Below are 15,500 nucleotides of genomic sequence, written 5' to 3' on the forward strand. Positions count from 1 at the left end.
TTAATGCTAGAGAGTGACCATAAAGCATTGGGGGTTTAATGTTTTGAGGTTTTGTATTTTTGGGAAAGTAGTCAAAGCTTTTTACATATAAGGCATTACAAAAGACTTTCATTTTTAGTAATACCTCTGCTTTATTCATGTAGGAAGTTACATAAGGAAGAACAGTAGTAATGGTCCTTTTTTATGTAATCTGTTGAAGTTCATTGGAATAGACCGAGCATGTTGTTACTTGTGTCAAAATCTGTTCATGCTCTTTCAAACTAAAAACAAGACAGGAACAACAAGAGAAGGGGAAAATTTTGGTGAAATAGAAAATCATTGCATTCACTGATAATTTTTTTTCTTGTATCTTTGTTTCTGGCAAGAAAAAAGCACAGCATATGCTGTAAGTCCCAGCAAACTTAGAGTAATATCAGATCATTTAACTCACTGCTCTCAACTGCTTTTCTGTCTGTTAGCTGACATCACTTATTAACAGAACACAAAAAAAATTACAAGAAAAAAAAGACAGTCAAAGCTGAAAATTAAATGAATGCAGAGAATGGGAACAGCAGCAACAACACCACATCCCTGCTGTCAGCGACAAGGTCTTATGGAGTCATAAAGGCACTTGGGTATCATCTTCAAGCTGAGATAGGACTTTGTCTCAGGACTTTCAGGGTCTAACAATGTATGAATGGATAGTAATTGCAGCCCTGTCTAGCTCCTAATTGGAACCGTTTTTAATGTGTCAGTATCAAGTTTATAATTCCATATCTGTTGTCAATATCAAGTTTTAAATTCAACATCAGCTGTCAATATCAAGTTCTTAATTCCATCTGTCTTCTTTAGCAAGAAATTGTGGTGGAAGAAACTAACCCCTTGTTCATTTGCTTACAGAGTATGACAACACATTTGGCATGGTTTTGTCATGTTTACAATGTGTAGTACCAGTGACTTTCTTATTTATATTAGTTCATCCTTTCAGTCTCTACCTCCTGTCAGCTTTCTGTGAGACAGTGTTAGGAAGCAGGCTTGGACTGATCTTAAACAACAGACACTACAAATTTCTGCATGTTTCTTAAGAGATTAAAATATTCTCTCTTTCAATTACTAAACAAGTGATTGTATGCAGACATGGCTTCATTAAAGCCAGAATTTCCTGTGAGAGTTTCCCAGTTCCAGTATTTAGAGAGGGAAGTCATTATAAGATTTTTAAACTTTATTTTCATTTATATGTTCATTCAGATTTTTCCCATATTGGCATGAGGCATGACAATACGGAGAGTCTGTAAAAAGCTGTTCATCATTGAATCATACTTTTTAGATTAATATATTCTGTATTGTATTTCTTTGCAGAAAGAGTCATATTTATTTTGAATGCTGATTTAAATAACCATATGTAAATATAGTTCAACAATTTGACCTCATTTATTTTCCTGGAGAAGCCTCAGTGTATAGAGTATCAATATAATTAAACTGGGAGTTTATGAAGTGTCTTTGTAAACTACTAGTGTAATAATTCATAATTATGGGGAGGAAGAAGCATTAAAAGGTATGCCACCATATTTGAGCAATATAAAAATAGTTCTAAAGCATAATGATAGTTTTTAAATGTAAAAAAATTTAGAGGAGCATTGCCTATTTTACATTATTTGATTTTCAGAAATAATGCAACCTGAGTTTGCAGAGGATGGTTTTCCAGATACAGAAGAAATGAAAACAATTAAAATGAAGATTGACCTTTTCATGAATGATTGGGAAAAAGTGGAATCAGAAATCAGGGAGTCATCTCAAGTTCAGGTGGTTGTTTTAGAGATTGCTGAGCAAACACCAGAAAGTCTGCTTAATCAAATTGTGCTGGTTATGGAAAGTAAGTAATACTGTTTATGTGATTGGCACTTCAACTATCAAGAGGGATTTTGGATAGCTCATGTGATGAGCAAATTAGGGAGTAGGTTATACTCAGTTTGATATTACTGATATGAAGACGGTCATATTGTGTTCTCTGAGTTCTCTGAGCTGAAAAGCACAATAGCAGCCTTTCAGACATCTAAGAGTGGGGAAAATATATATATTTGAAATATATATATATATAATGTAGCTATGCAAATAAGTGCATAATGGCTCCCTAAACATTCTGAAAGCACATTTCCATGATTACTTGTTCTATCTGTGCATGCCAGGATACTGGTTTGAGACATGGATGGATAGTGAAAGTTCACGAATGTGTAATATTCATTGGGTGAGTGAGACTTTCAGGATGTGTAATAATCTATCCTAACTGTGGATATTCTCAGCTCAGTCAGAGAGAAAGAGAAAGGTTTTCTAACCAGGCAAGAGCCTGGGAAAGAGTTGGGAAAGAATGTAAATAATTCTCTAATCTATCTTGTCATTCACATTGTTTATAGATATGTTCTGCCACTGTGCATCATTCACTGTACACCAATGGTGTGACACGTTTTTACTCTAAGACCAATGAAATTAGTCTTCTCAATGTCCTCTATATATAGAGCGGTATATTTGAAATAAATCAGAGCTCTTTTCTTTGCCTTCTGATCTAGAGTTCTCTGTTCCCGTCCTGCTCGACAGCGACACCTAACCACCTGCACAGACTGTATTTCAAAATTTAATTTTACATTAATTATTTTTAAATTAATATTTTTGTGGCAAATTACATTTCTTCATTTGTGTGGTCTTGCAGAATTTTGAGCACTAGATATAAATAATACTGTGTTTTTCCTATTATCACTACAAATCAAGTGTTTTATTAACCAAAACATCTATTGTTCTGGCTCTATAATAAACTGAAATTTGAGTGATGATTCTTCCCAACAAGTAACAGGAAAAAAAATAACTGTTAAACAGAATGGTACTATCTGCACTTGTTTGTATAATACTTTTGTAATACAAGTTCCCATTGAAAATACAATTTACTTCAACCAAAAACAACCTGTAGAATTTCCATTTTTGGAGGATGCAATATACTAATTTCCACATCTGGGGAGAACATTTCGTTCTGTGAGTAGAAGAAACGCAAGATGCAGTTGGAAATATTTTCTTCCATGTATTCGCCTACTTTCATGGACAAAGAGAATATATTCTGGTATAGCCAAAGGATAACTATTAAAACAGAAAAAAACCCTTAACCTTTTCAGAACCTTTTAAATATTATGGCTGGGAATTATCTGATGAAGACTTAGAGGAGGAAGCACAAGATCTGGATGCTGAAGCGGAAAATGAGGAAGAGGAAGAGGAAGGTGAAGAAGAGGAAGAGGAAGGGGAAGAGGAAGAAGAGGAAAAAGTAAGCATGCCAGTTTTTATCTATTTATGCTTTTATTATAACTCCTTTATTTTGAGTTTGAACATAACCTCAGAGACGACAGATTTTGCTTGATCCTGATTTTTTTTTAATCCAGTTAAAGCCTTCTTAAAAAATAAATATTAGCATGTGCTTCAAGAACACTTTCACTACATTTCTGTGTTGTGGCCGATAGTAGTTTTACTACAGCAAGAAGCTCAAATACCCCCGTGCTAATAGAGAGAATGACTGTACCTAGTTTTGCCCAATGGCAAGGAAGGGTTTTATGAAAGAAACGAATGTGAACTTTGATTTCTGTCAGCTCCAATGATTCCATGAGCCATCATGTAAGCATCAGAAGATGCAGAGTCCTGTTCCATTTCAGATATTGATAATTTTCACACACCCACTTTAATGAAAGTAGAGGTCTACCTTTGCCTTTCTATTTTCATCCTATATTGGAAGATTCCCATCCCAAAATTTAACAGTACAGGATATCTACAGACTGAGTGAGCAGTATTGAATATATTTTTTAGAAATTACCTTTACTGGATAAGTAATCTGACTTCATAACACCGGCTCTCACTGTATTTTCTGAAGAGGTCTGCATTTAAACAGATCAGTTTCAAAAACACAGTAGGGAAAGATTTTATCATAGATACTTCTACCCTAATTTTGGTCCTCAATGGCTAACTATGATATTCATGATATTTTAAATTTAATTCTTTTCTCAGTAATTCTCTTGGACAGTGTGTTTTCTGACTCAGAATCTAAAAAGTGTGTCTTTTCATAGACTTATTTTCAGCATGCAAAATGTTTTGAGAAAACCACCCTAATTCAATTGTCAGTTAATATATTTGGTGTTATTTAATCTGATCTACTTAATCTAAGTAAACTCCTGAATTCTTTAAAATTTTCATATTTTCAGGATGAAGAAACAATTAAGCAAAAGAAAAGGCATATGGGAGACACAAAACACTTTTGTCCAGTCAGTCTGAAAGAGAACTTTGTCCTCTATCCTGGACTCCAGGAGTACGCAGCTAAATATAAAGAAAAGATTTATTACTTTTCAACTTCTGAGTACAGAGATAAATTTTTGAAGAACCCTGAGGAGTATGTAGCTCACAATGAACCACTACAAGTGAGAATCTTAAAAATTATTTAAAGCAGATAATAGCAGATTAAAATAACTACTTTATGTTTCCATTTAGATTTGTTTATTACGGCTGATTTGTTCCTAAGTAACAATATATTAGGCAAGCCCTTGAAGCAAATAAAACACATGGCTTCCCTAGTGATTTTTAATGTAAATTTGTGTTAACACATTGAATTAATGATGCAAATACAGCGGAAAAGAGAGGAAGATTATAAAGACTTATGATAATCTTAAAGTGTGTTTAACAAATTACAAATATTGGGGGGTTTGTGGGTTTTTTATAACTTGAAAAAGGGCAAAAGAATGGAAGATTTACCAGACCTGTCTAATGAAGTTTCATTTTTACCTGCTGATAGTAGAGTAGTAGATTTGTTTGGTGTTTCCAGAGAGCAGATAGTTTGGTTATAACAGCAATAGAAACTCTGGTAATATTAAAATACAAAAGTATGTGACTGGTTTTTGATGAATTTTTTAATCATTATATTTTTGAAGTGAAAAACAGTAGGGGGTGGGTGCCCTGTATACTCCAAGATGTTACAGAATATTCCATTTTTTTCCCATAGGCTCCTCCTTTACGGGTGTGTTTACTTGGGATTCATGGAGCAGGTAAAACTACTTGTGCACGAGAGATAACAGACAAATTAGGCATTTTCCATATTCAATTTGAAGAATATCTACAGGAATTGATTTTACCCAAGACTAAAAGGAAAGTTGGGCCCTCTTCTGATGAAGATCATGAAGATGACAATAAAATACCAGAGGAACTGGAAGACTTCTCTCAGACCATAACTAAAACTGAAACAGAAAAGACCAAACAGGTAATAATAATATTTTATACATCCATACACAAAATAACCATTTTCTGGCCAGAATGGTAATTCCTTATAAAATTGTAAAAATTGTAAAATTATGTTAAATTAAATACTTGATTAAATTTAGAAATAATACTTCATGACAATGCTTTATAAATATCACCAGCATTCTTCAAAAATATTTTCAGGAGTTATATACAGGGTTTTTTTCTAAATATTAGAGATAGATTCTAAATGCCTAATGGAAGACCAACTGAGGGGGGGAAAAAAGGTCAAGGTCAGAATAATAATGGGATGGTTTCCTGTAAGTGTTTATAATATACAGATTCAGTCAAGTGCGTGTGTTCCAACTGCACAGGACTTTAAAAATGTTCCCAGCTGTGCTCTTTGCACTCTCTTGGAGCAAAAGAATAGAATGCCTCTACCAACCCTTTGATCTGATCATCCCTCATAAAAAATCAGAACTATTTATCATTAATAACAGTGTAAGCTAGTATTTTTTTAATGCAATAGTTTTCTTAACCTGGATTTTAGTGTTTTTTTTGCCTATTGGCAGTAGTTTCAAACCACAAAAATAAACCAACTCTTGGGTAGCATAAAGCATGCCTTGTAGCTTAACTAAAAAAATGTTTCAAATAGCTGTATGTTCATGATACTGGTAGAATTATTAATGAATAATAATTTTCAGAAAATTAGTACTTTTGCTTAAGCAGATTGACTACTGGCTTAAAATCCTTATAAATGCACATTCTAAACCCTATCTCTTATAGGATGCAATTTCTTTGAAGAAGAAACTTCTACCTAACTGTTTATTTGGGATAGTATTTTCTTTTATTATGCAGTGGTCTGTTGAGAGAAAAAAAATCCACAAAGTTTTAATGCAAATGAATTCCTTAGGTACCAATGGATATGATAAAAGCCATTCATTATGTGGAGAAGTCTCACCACAGGTACACAGCATATGAATCTTTCAAAAATATGTAGTAAAAAACTGAAAATCTATCTCTCACACAACAGAAATAAGGATTTATTCAACACTCAAAAATTCAGGAAGAAATATGTTTCTGCATCACATTTTAAGAGCCTTTTTTTTAGTGTGTGCTCCTTTATATCTGCCAAGTTCCCTCAAGTTATTAGTCATTAAAGATCTTCAAACACTTCCTACTACAGGATTTAAGGAAGCAGGCAGGAGAGGCAGCAGACTACAGAGGAGGAGGCGTACAGAAACAATACTCAGGCACAGTATTAGGAAGATGAGCACCCAGTGGAAGTGGAAAATAATGAGGCCTCTGAATATAATTTTATTTCTGCTCTTTTACAGCAGTAAAATATCTAGAAAATATGAGTCTGACACTGAAACATGATCTTTGCAAGTACAGTTTAATCTGTGGCCTAGAGGGCTCTGTGTCTAACAGGAAAGCCTGGGTAAAAAAATGGTACTACTCAAAAACAGAATAGGATTAAATTTGGGATCATTTTTGTAAACTGGACATATACAGGTCGATGGGGTGCACTTGCAGGTGATGAAAGAGCTGCCAAAGGTACGTTAAAGATGTGGAGCAGGTCCCTGATAACTTGGAAGGTAGTGTTCTGATGAAATAATACAAGAGCAAGTAATATTTGAAAGAAATGCTTCATCACAGATACAGTACAGATCAAAATCATGGATGGCAGAAGAAAAATCCAGGTTTTCATCAAAATCAAAGAGGGGGTTCTTTTGAAAAGTCAGCTTACAACTTGGTCATCACAGCCAAAATATGGCAAGTGTTTCTGGCACTGATGGTTATGGCTGGATCTCACTCAATTTTATTTCTTTGGCATAAATACATGTCTTACACCAAGGCATTTCTGTTATTATTTTTTCCTTGTCATCTTCATATCTGCTGGGAAAAAATCTTCGATTTAGTATTTCTTTTTCTCATACTCCTTTTAAACTGCTTCATCTGATGGTGTGACCTAAGCACAGCTCATACAATTTCAGTTTAGTTTAGAAATCCATTCACTCATCCCTGCACAAAACTCTAGAGGATAATTTCCAAGGTTGTAGAGTTCCCAGGCATTTCTCTGAATATGAATACAACTGGACTATCTGACTACCCACTGACCCTCTAATTCTGCAAAATTGCATTAAATTCCATTGTATCGCTCTCATTCACTTTGGCACAAGACAGTAGACATTTATCTGTCAAAGCTTAAGGTCAGCTATAATGTTCAAAGCAAAAACCACTACAGGCAAATAAAAATATACTATGCAGTGTAGGAAGTTCAGCAAAAAGATATCATCGTGATGGTTTTAGTACCACATCATTGAAAGGTCTCGGGGGGAAACCTTGTCCTTCAAATCACTGTTCTGTGATTTCTGTGTTCTCTTTTTTCTACCTGGAATATACATCTCATGCTTCTTCTCTTTTATCAGATGCAAACACCATTCCTACCTCTCTTTAGCAGTGGTAATGTCAGGGATACATTTTTATATGTTTTACTGTTTTCTCCCACTTCACACATTTCTTTCAAGATACCTCTGTGTTGCAAATATGGCTAGCACTTTGTCTACTTAGGCATCTTCTGTCATACAAACATCTTTTTATATATATATTGTATCAGGCACCAGAAAAAATATTACACATACACAGTATTAGAGCTGTGACTTCCAGCATATTCTCAAGTTCTTTTGTCTATATTATCAGAATAGATGTCAGGCATAAGAATTCTTATTCAGCTATGGCCTTTTGATATCAGACACATTTTGATTCTTAATTTATGAATTATGTAAACTAATCCAGAACCACCAACATATATCATCTTTTCAATATTTTTTACCACAGTCTATGTCAGGAAGCCATTCTATGAGAAATGCATCCTCAACCATATCAATCTCACAGTTAGATATTCTGGGAAAAAAAACCTTAACGGTTTTGCACAATAATTTAGTATTTTGGTCTGTCATTTGAATACTCTGCATTTGACTAGCCATTAATACTACTACTGTTGTATAGAACAATGCTATCTATCTGGTATCTGTTCTTCTGCCTATACCAAATAACCTTACATATCCTTCTTCAACATAATTTTTGGAATCCATCCAAATATAATTGTTGCTTTCAAAAAGTGAAAAAACATTCTGATGTAGTGCAAGTAGTCTTCCAGCGTGGGAACATGTATAGCCAAGTAGAAAACTGCTTGTAGGCAATTAGGAGAAACTGTGCTCATTTCAGTTTCTATTCTTCTGAATTGAGCATATGTATAATTAAATACTTAACAGTTGTGCTTGATTTTAGGTTTCATTAAAACTCATACAGCAGCATTTGCCCTAATTTTAGGGAATTGCCTAAAATGTGTAACATAGTATGATGCAATATGGCAAATGAGTTTGTTTCTGCTAGTTTAAGTCAAATGAAGACAGTACCCTACTTAACCAAAAACAATAAACGTGCCAAGTCAAGTAGATACTTCTTTCTGGTTTGTTTTTTTGTTGTTGTTGATTGTTTGTTTTTTGTTGTGGTTTTTTTTTTTGTTTGTTTTTTTGTTTTTTTTTGTTTGGTTTTTGTTTGTTTGTTTTTTGTTTTGTTTTGTTTTGTTTTGTTTTGTTTTTTTGGTGGATTTTCTTTACATAAAGGAAGTGGAATTAACTGGTGAGGAAGAGGCAATCAAAGCAAATCTAATGGACAATACAGAACTGCCTCCAGAAGTCCTTGATAAGATTGTTCCTGACTGGTGGAAGAAAGAGCCATTCCGGTAACTGTAATTAGATTCTCTCTTTCTTTAATTAATTTTAGGAAGTATATCATCCATTGTGTCCACAATTGTAAATTACTATCACAGAGATTATTTCAATGCTCTTGTACTTTTTATGAGTAATGACCTACCTGTCAGTCTTGGTTTTGTTGTATTATTTTAATTGATATTTTGACAATAATATCATGTTTCATATGCTGCACACAGGATTGGACAAAAGTACTTGGCACACCTGAATTAGATTAAATCTCCTAAATAGCTGGGTAGTTTTCATGGTCTTACAGGATAGATACGAAAACAAACCTTTTATATTTTTATATAATTTTTGTCCTGACTACAGATAGGGGACAATAGTTCTCTACACAGTGTAAAAACAGGGAGATTAGTTCTAGGAAAAAAAGAATGCACCAAGACAAAAAATTACCCAGTATTATGCATAATGTTGTAATATTATATTGTATTAAATTCTATTGTATTGTATTATATCACATCACAATATATTACACTAATAAACTATACTGTGTTGTACTCTTCTTCCCCACAGCATTCAGGGCTACTTGTTCTTTCCTCCACTTCCACTTCTTCTAGCTTCTTTGGTTTTCTGCAATTTTACAATGTATCCTATTAAAGTCTAAAGTAATAGGTATAAATACTAGCTTCTTATCAATACAACATTCATCCTTACATAACTACTTGTCTAATTCAAAATTGTAAGCGCTCCAATAAGCCATAGAGCTTTATAGGTATAACTGACTTGTTGTTAACATATGCAGGAAGAGAAACAGAAGTCATGCTGAGTGGCAAATTTCTCATCCTTTACTACAGAAGAAGCATAAATTTTCAGGCACAAGGTTTCTTGGAAAGTTGTTACCATAAAAGTGTATGGGACACCTTTTATTTTTTGAGACCAATGCCTAAAAAGTATTGTTTTTAGAGTGACACAAGCAAGTCTGAGGACCCAATTAGGTTTGGATTTTTAATTTTAAGTTCTTTTAAAATATTAAGTGTTGCACATTAAAACCTCAGAAGAAATTTGTAAGTACACTAATCAAAATACACAGCAAAATATCAATTTTACATTGTCAAAATATACTAGCTGAAAGTATTTTTCAAATTGTGCTCCTAATATATGCATTTAATATGGGAAGTTTTGTGGGGTTTTTTTCAATTACATGTTCATTGTGTTGTACTTTAAACTACACTGTATAATACTAAAGGTGTTATTTTCCAATTAGGTCCACAGGCTTTATACTGGATGGCTTCCCTCGTACTTCAGATGAAGCCAGCTATTTGTCAGAACGAGGACTCTGTCCTGATGTTGCAGTTTATATTCAAGTAGAAGAAGGTGACATTCTTAACCGTCTTTTTCCTCCACGTCTGAAAAAATGGAAAGACAAACAGCTTAAAAAAAAGGAATATAAAAAGAAGCTAAAGGAACTAAAAGCAAAACAAAGGGTAAGTTTTCAGCCCTATGCCATTTTTTTTGGTATTGTTTCTACAGGACAGGTCTGAACACAGATTCTGAAACTCCCAAAGCTGTGAAGAGCACAGAGAGTAACAGGTAATGGAGCCAGAAGAAACAGTCCTACACATTCACAACATTCCTAGGCTTACCATAGGAACCAAAAATAATTTAGGGCTCCTTTCCTCTTCTATGCAATTAATGCATGCAGGAGTTTGGGCATCTTGCAGCCCAAAAAAAGTAGCCGTGCTGCCAGATAAATGGCAGTCCTGGAAAGTCCAGGGAAAAAGGCAAGCCCATGGAGGGAGTGAATATGGCAATAAAAAAAAATCAAACAGACAGTTTGTACACTGTAGTACTGCTGCATCCCAGATTCCCTGAGCATGTGCTGTTGAGTTATCAGCATCTCCCATAGACTGACTTCAGTACCATACAGGGAGTGTGTCTGTTCTCAACTCTGATACTCTGCACAGGAATGCAGTAACTCTAAGCCACATTCTCAGTGCTGTTGCAGCTGCTCTGTGTCCCATTCTAAAGAATTTGTGCCTACTGTTGAAGAGGTTACAAATGGTTGAGGTAACCTGAAGCCTCTATGCAGACATTTACAATTGACACATGTAATATTTTAAAGGTTCCTCATTTTCTATAAAAGTGAGGAAGTACTATACATGTAAATATCAGAAAAGGTCTGTGCATAATTACTACAGAGCAGCTGACACATGGGAAGTTAGGACAACAGAATCTGGGACAAGACTCATACAATACCATCTACTATCTCTAAACATTGCTATCTAAACATTAAACATTACCATTACTATCTCTAAACAGTCAAAGGGAACACAACACATTTACTACCATACTCAGTGACCCCTTTGCCAAATGGGTGAAAACCACCTATAGAAACCACCTATAAATTTAGAAACTCTGTAATTTACCAATCAACCTATTACTATATTTTCAGTGTGATAAGAATCACAGTCTTTTTTTTCTTGTAATATCAATCTCAGAAATTGCCAAATTAGTTTTTCTAAAATATTCTTACAAGTTTGCCTAGTAGAGAGTTATATCTGGTCTGCAACATTTCAAACTCTAGGTAATGTTTTTTAACATTAGAACCAACTGGAACAGAATTTAAGGTGGAAAAAGAAGAGTTGATTATAGGTTACCTTACCAGTTTTCAGAGGGGAGTTTTTATCAGGAAGTATCATCAGACTTTTTACATCTTTTTTTTCACTAACAGAATGAGATGATTGCCAGAAGAAGGGAAGAACTTTTAGCAGAACAACAGAAGAAGCAGGAGGTAAGAAAACCTAACAAGACAGTTTTTAATAGAAGCATTTGCATTCATACCAGAATGCATTCTAGAATTTTCTAGAGCTTTTAGTCACAGACTTCAGGACAGTGTAGAAAAGTAAAATTATAATAGACTTTAAGAAACTTCAACTTTCAAAAATAATTTTATATTATGTTTGAATTGCTTTAGAAACTATAGATTCATGAAGACTAAAAACTATTTTAAAAGAATTCTCCATATGTGCTTAAATTCAGGAAAATACTTATGAATGTGTTTAAACTATATCATATGTAAGCATAAGAGTAGCCCCACTAATTGAAATTAGGCATGTGCCTTTAAGTACACTGTCAAATCCATGGTTAATCCAGAATAGGACTGTACCAGGATTTCTGCCCAAAGTCAATTACATAATATATTTATAAATGCATTCGTGTACTACTTGACTGTTCATGATATTCTGTCAGCTACACTTTCATCAAACATGCTTGTTTATAACAAAGTCCTCTCAAACTCAATACCATGTATGAAAAAACACTCATCAAAACTGCAGTGTAGCTCCTGAGGTTTTTTAAGTACTCTTGGAAGTGGTATGATGCTTCACTGTATGCACTATGCAATACTGCTGTATTTTCTTCTGAAATAAGATTCTAGAATTTACTAGATTTTTTGCATATGATAAAGGATACCCCAAAATGAGGTTTTGTTGAATTAATGGCTTTTTTAATTTAAAAAGAGACAAGAATACCATATGTTCCTTCAAAATATCTGTATCATAGACATGAAACAACAAAATATTTTCTCTTTATAGGCTTTAGCAGATAAGGATAATGATGAAGCTACTGAGGAGGAGGAGGAAAATGAAGATATTGAAGCTATACTCGCAGAAGAGTTTTTAGAAGATGAAGAGGAAGAACCAGAAGAAGAAGAAAATGAAGAAGATGCTGTTGAGCGCATGCAAAATGAAATTTCAGAAAAGTTTGAATTAGAAGTAGAAAGATTACAAAGTGTGCAGGTACTGATACCACTGCTTATTTTGTTAAATTATAAGAATTTCCATATTTATTTTCACATTAAAAATTATAGTGCCTAAATAACTGTGCTGCTATACTCATGATCTAAGTATGTGAACATGATGATGACTGTACTAAGAAGGTATAAACTTTAAAGAGTATATAATTTATGTAACTAATATAGTAGAGAGAAAAAAAAAAATAAAAGAAAGCTTTTGGGTAGACCTATCCAGTCTTGGTGTAATTTTATTTTTGATAGGTCAGTTGACCCAGGTAACCAACCTAGAGAGTTGTGAATGTATGAACAGTATTTCAAAATAATTTTTGAGGCAAAATTCTTACTAGACAGATCTATTTTTAATACAGATCCTATTTGTTGGTGATGAAACCAAATGTAAAGAAAAAATCCAAATCTAATCTCAGTTAAGATGCCAGGTGTTTGGCACCATTCCCACACTTAGTGACATAATTTTCTTGAAATCAGTGCAATTGCCTATGGCGAGAACCTCATCTAACACCAGATATCTGCAATGCTAATGCCACATCAAAGGCAGTAGGTAGATCAGAGACATTTGTTTATTATCTACGAAGTATTTCACTTCAGAAATAAACTAACCATGAATTAGAAGAAGCTCTATCCACTGACCAGACAGAAGGTTTACAAAACCAGATAATAATACAATATTGTAACAGTGTGACACCTAATACAGAAATTTAAACTTCAGTGGACAGGAAGACTAATTCCTACCAAACTTTGCTGATTTATGTTGACTGAGAGCATGCTTAGGAAATCCTTGATAGTTCACAGAAAATCTTGCCATCAATCTTTATTTAAAATCTGATTGCATTTATGATTCTAATATTTCATTATGTTTTCATAACCAGGAAGAACTTGAAAAGTTACTAATACCACCAGTTGAGATCAATGGGGGACGGAAGCCTCGTGTTGTGTGCTACCAAATATACAGCAAGCTGAAATCCCTAGTGGAAAACCGCAGGAGCATTTTTGAGAAATGTTACCCAATAAGTTTGCCACTTGCACAGAAGATGCTAGTTTTCTCATATAAATTGCGAAGTTCTTTTGGTCAGTGGGATCCAATCAAGGTAATGTTCTTAAATGGCTGAAGAATGTTTTCAAGAGCTGACACTCTTTAAAAATGTATTTCACATTAAAAAGATGCTATCAGACAGTAGCAACTAATACCAGAAATATTTAATGAAAACTACATGATTGAATCAAAATTACACGACTGAATATACTCAAAATACAGCAACCATTAATAATAAAAGGTGTTGGTCTTTTTAGTGTTGCAGCTAATTTAAGGCTGAGAAGCATTAAGTTAAATTTGTTACACTATCATTGGTGACATGATTAAAGGTGGCATTGAGTCAGAAAGAAATGCGTAACTCTTAATGATACACAAAACACAGGACAACAGAGAAGGTCTTAAAACCTTCCAATAGTAGTGAGAACAAAGTAAAAGGATTTGGAGTATGAATTTGTAAGAAGCCACACTCACAACTGGCCACTAAACCTAGCAGTGGCAAAAAAAGGTACTTAATTAGACGTACTTAGTTCATTAGCACTAATTCTTTCTTGTCAAAATTTAAAATCTTTGAAGAGCAACAAATCTATTTCCATGGTATTTTACTAGAGATCTGGAAAGTTGAGGTCAGAAAGTACTCATCACTATCCCCAAGGTAGGAAAAGAAATGTTCTCAGGTAATTCTTTTGGTTTAATGCTAGAAATAAAAGCTGATTGGATTGTGAGTAAATAAAAATTAAAAAGGTAGATTTGTTGAAAAAAAAGTCCAGTGAACAACATACAGAAAACACAAAAGCCCTGAAGGAAACATACTTTGGCCTTCATTTTACTATGCCAATTAATCAAACAATTTGATTCCCTTTTATATATATCATGTTATCATGTTGGGTCTTCACTTGTTCCGGATCACATTTGTCTCTCTTTAACCTTAGGATCAGAATCTTCATTCTTTTTCATGGCTGCATCAATTGGCATCTAATAATCTAGGTGCATACTAATAGAAGTAGACATGTCTACATTTACATCATTTACCACTACTGAACCACAGTTTGTGTTTAATTGCAATTACTCTCTAAACCCTAGTCTTTGCACTTCATTCTGTCAGATTTCACTACATTTTTGTATTCCATTTCTCCACTTCATTCCTTTGTTCTATACAGTGTTTTTTTACCAACCAAAAAGTACAATTCAGTTAGAAGAAAGAAGTCATAGGAAGTTATTGGATAAAATAAGAGTGATGTGCTGATAGTGAAAATGTACAAGCTGATAAAAATGAAAGGGAAATAGGATCATTTTGAGGGCATTTTAGGATAATAATAGAAATTATAAAATTTATTACAGATTGGAAGTTTTGGAGTAGAAAGGCAGATTGAGTATATTCCAGTTACTTTGAGATTAAATTTGGGGGCGGGGGGGGGAAGTAGTTATGCAACTGGTTAGATAAGCAGAGAATAAACATTATGAGCTGAGTGGGGAATGGAAGCAGATATGCAGTAGAATAGACTCATGAAATCCCACAAATTGAGAGCAAACACCCTGAAATGACTTGATCCAGGAGTAGGAACCTAAGCGTATGAGAAGAGTCTGGCAGGACAATGCTACACAGTAGCATGTTGTAATAACCAGACCAACCTTACTGATTCCTTCAAAGAATAGTAATAGATTTGTGATTTTCCTTGACAAGAAGCTGAGTTGGCTCTTCCCC

General features: G+C 34.0%; 1 protein-coding gene across 2 annotated transcripts in view; it reads left to right on the forward strand.

The window, feature by feature from the left end:
• AK9 (adenylate kinase 9) overlaps window positions 1-15,500 on the forward strand; it is a 60,861-nt gene that overhangs the window by 32,908 nt on the left and 12,453 nt on the right. For both annotated transcript variants that reach the window (XM_053972642.1, XM_053972643.1), the window contains exons 19-27: window positions 1,646-1,852; window positions 3,138-3,283; window positions 4,209-4,421; window positions 5,000-5,254; window positions 8,865-8,983; window positions 10,219-10,438; window positions 11,686-11,745; window positions 12,548-12,751; window positions 13,635-13,853. In XM_053972642.1, the coding sequence (XP_053828617.1) occupies window positions 1,646-1,852; window positions 3,138-3,283; window positions 4,209-4,421; window positions 5,000-5,254; window positions 8,865-8,983; window positions 10,219-10,438; window positions 11,686-11,745; window positions 12,548-12,751; window positions 13,635-13,853 (1,643 nt within the window). The remainder of the gene's footprint in view (window positions 1-1,645; window positions 1,853-3,137; window positions 3,284-4,208; window positions 4,422-4,999; window positions 5,255-8,864; window positions 8,984-10,218; window positions 10,439-11,685; window positions 11,746-12,547; window positions 12,752-13,634; window positions 13,854-15,500) is intronic.

The sequence above is a fragment of the Vidua macroura genome, chromosome 3 (assembly GCF_024509145.1).
Source record: "Vidua macroura isolate BioBank_ID:100142 chromosome 3, ASM2450914v1, whole genome shotgun sequence".
Lineage (NCBI taxonomy): Eukaryota > Metazoa > Chordata > Aves > Passeriformes > Viduidae > Vidua > Vidua macroura.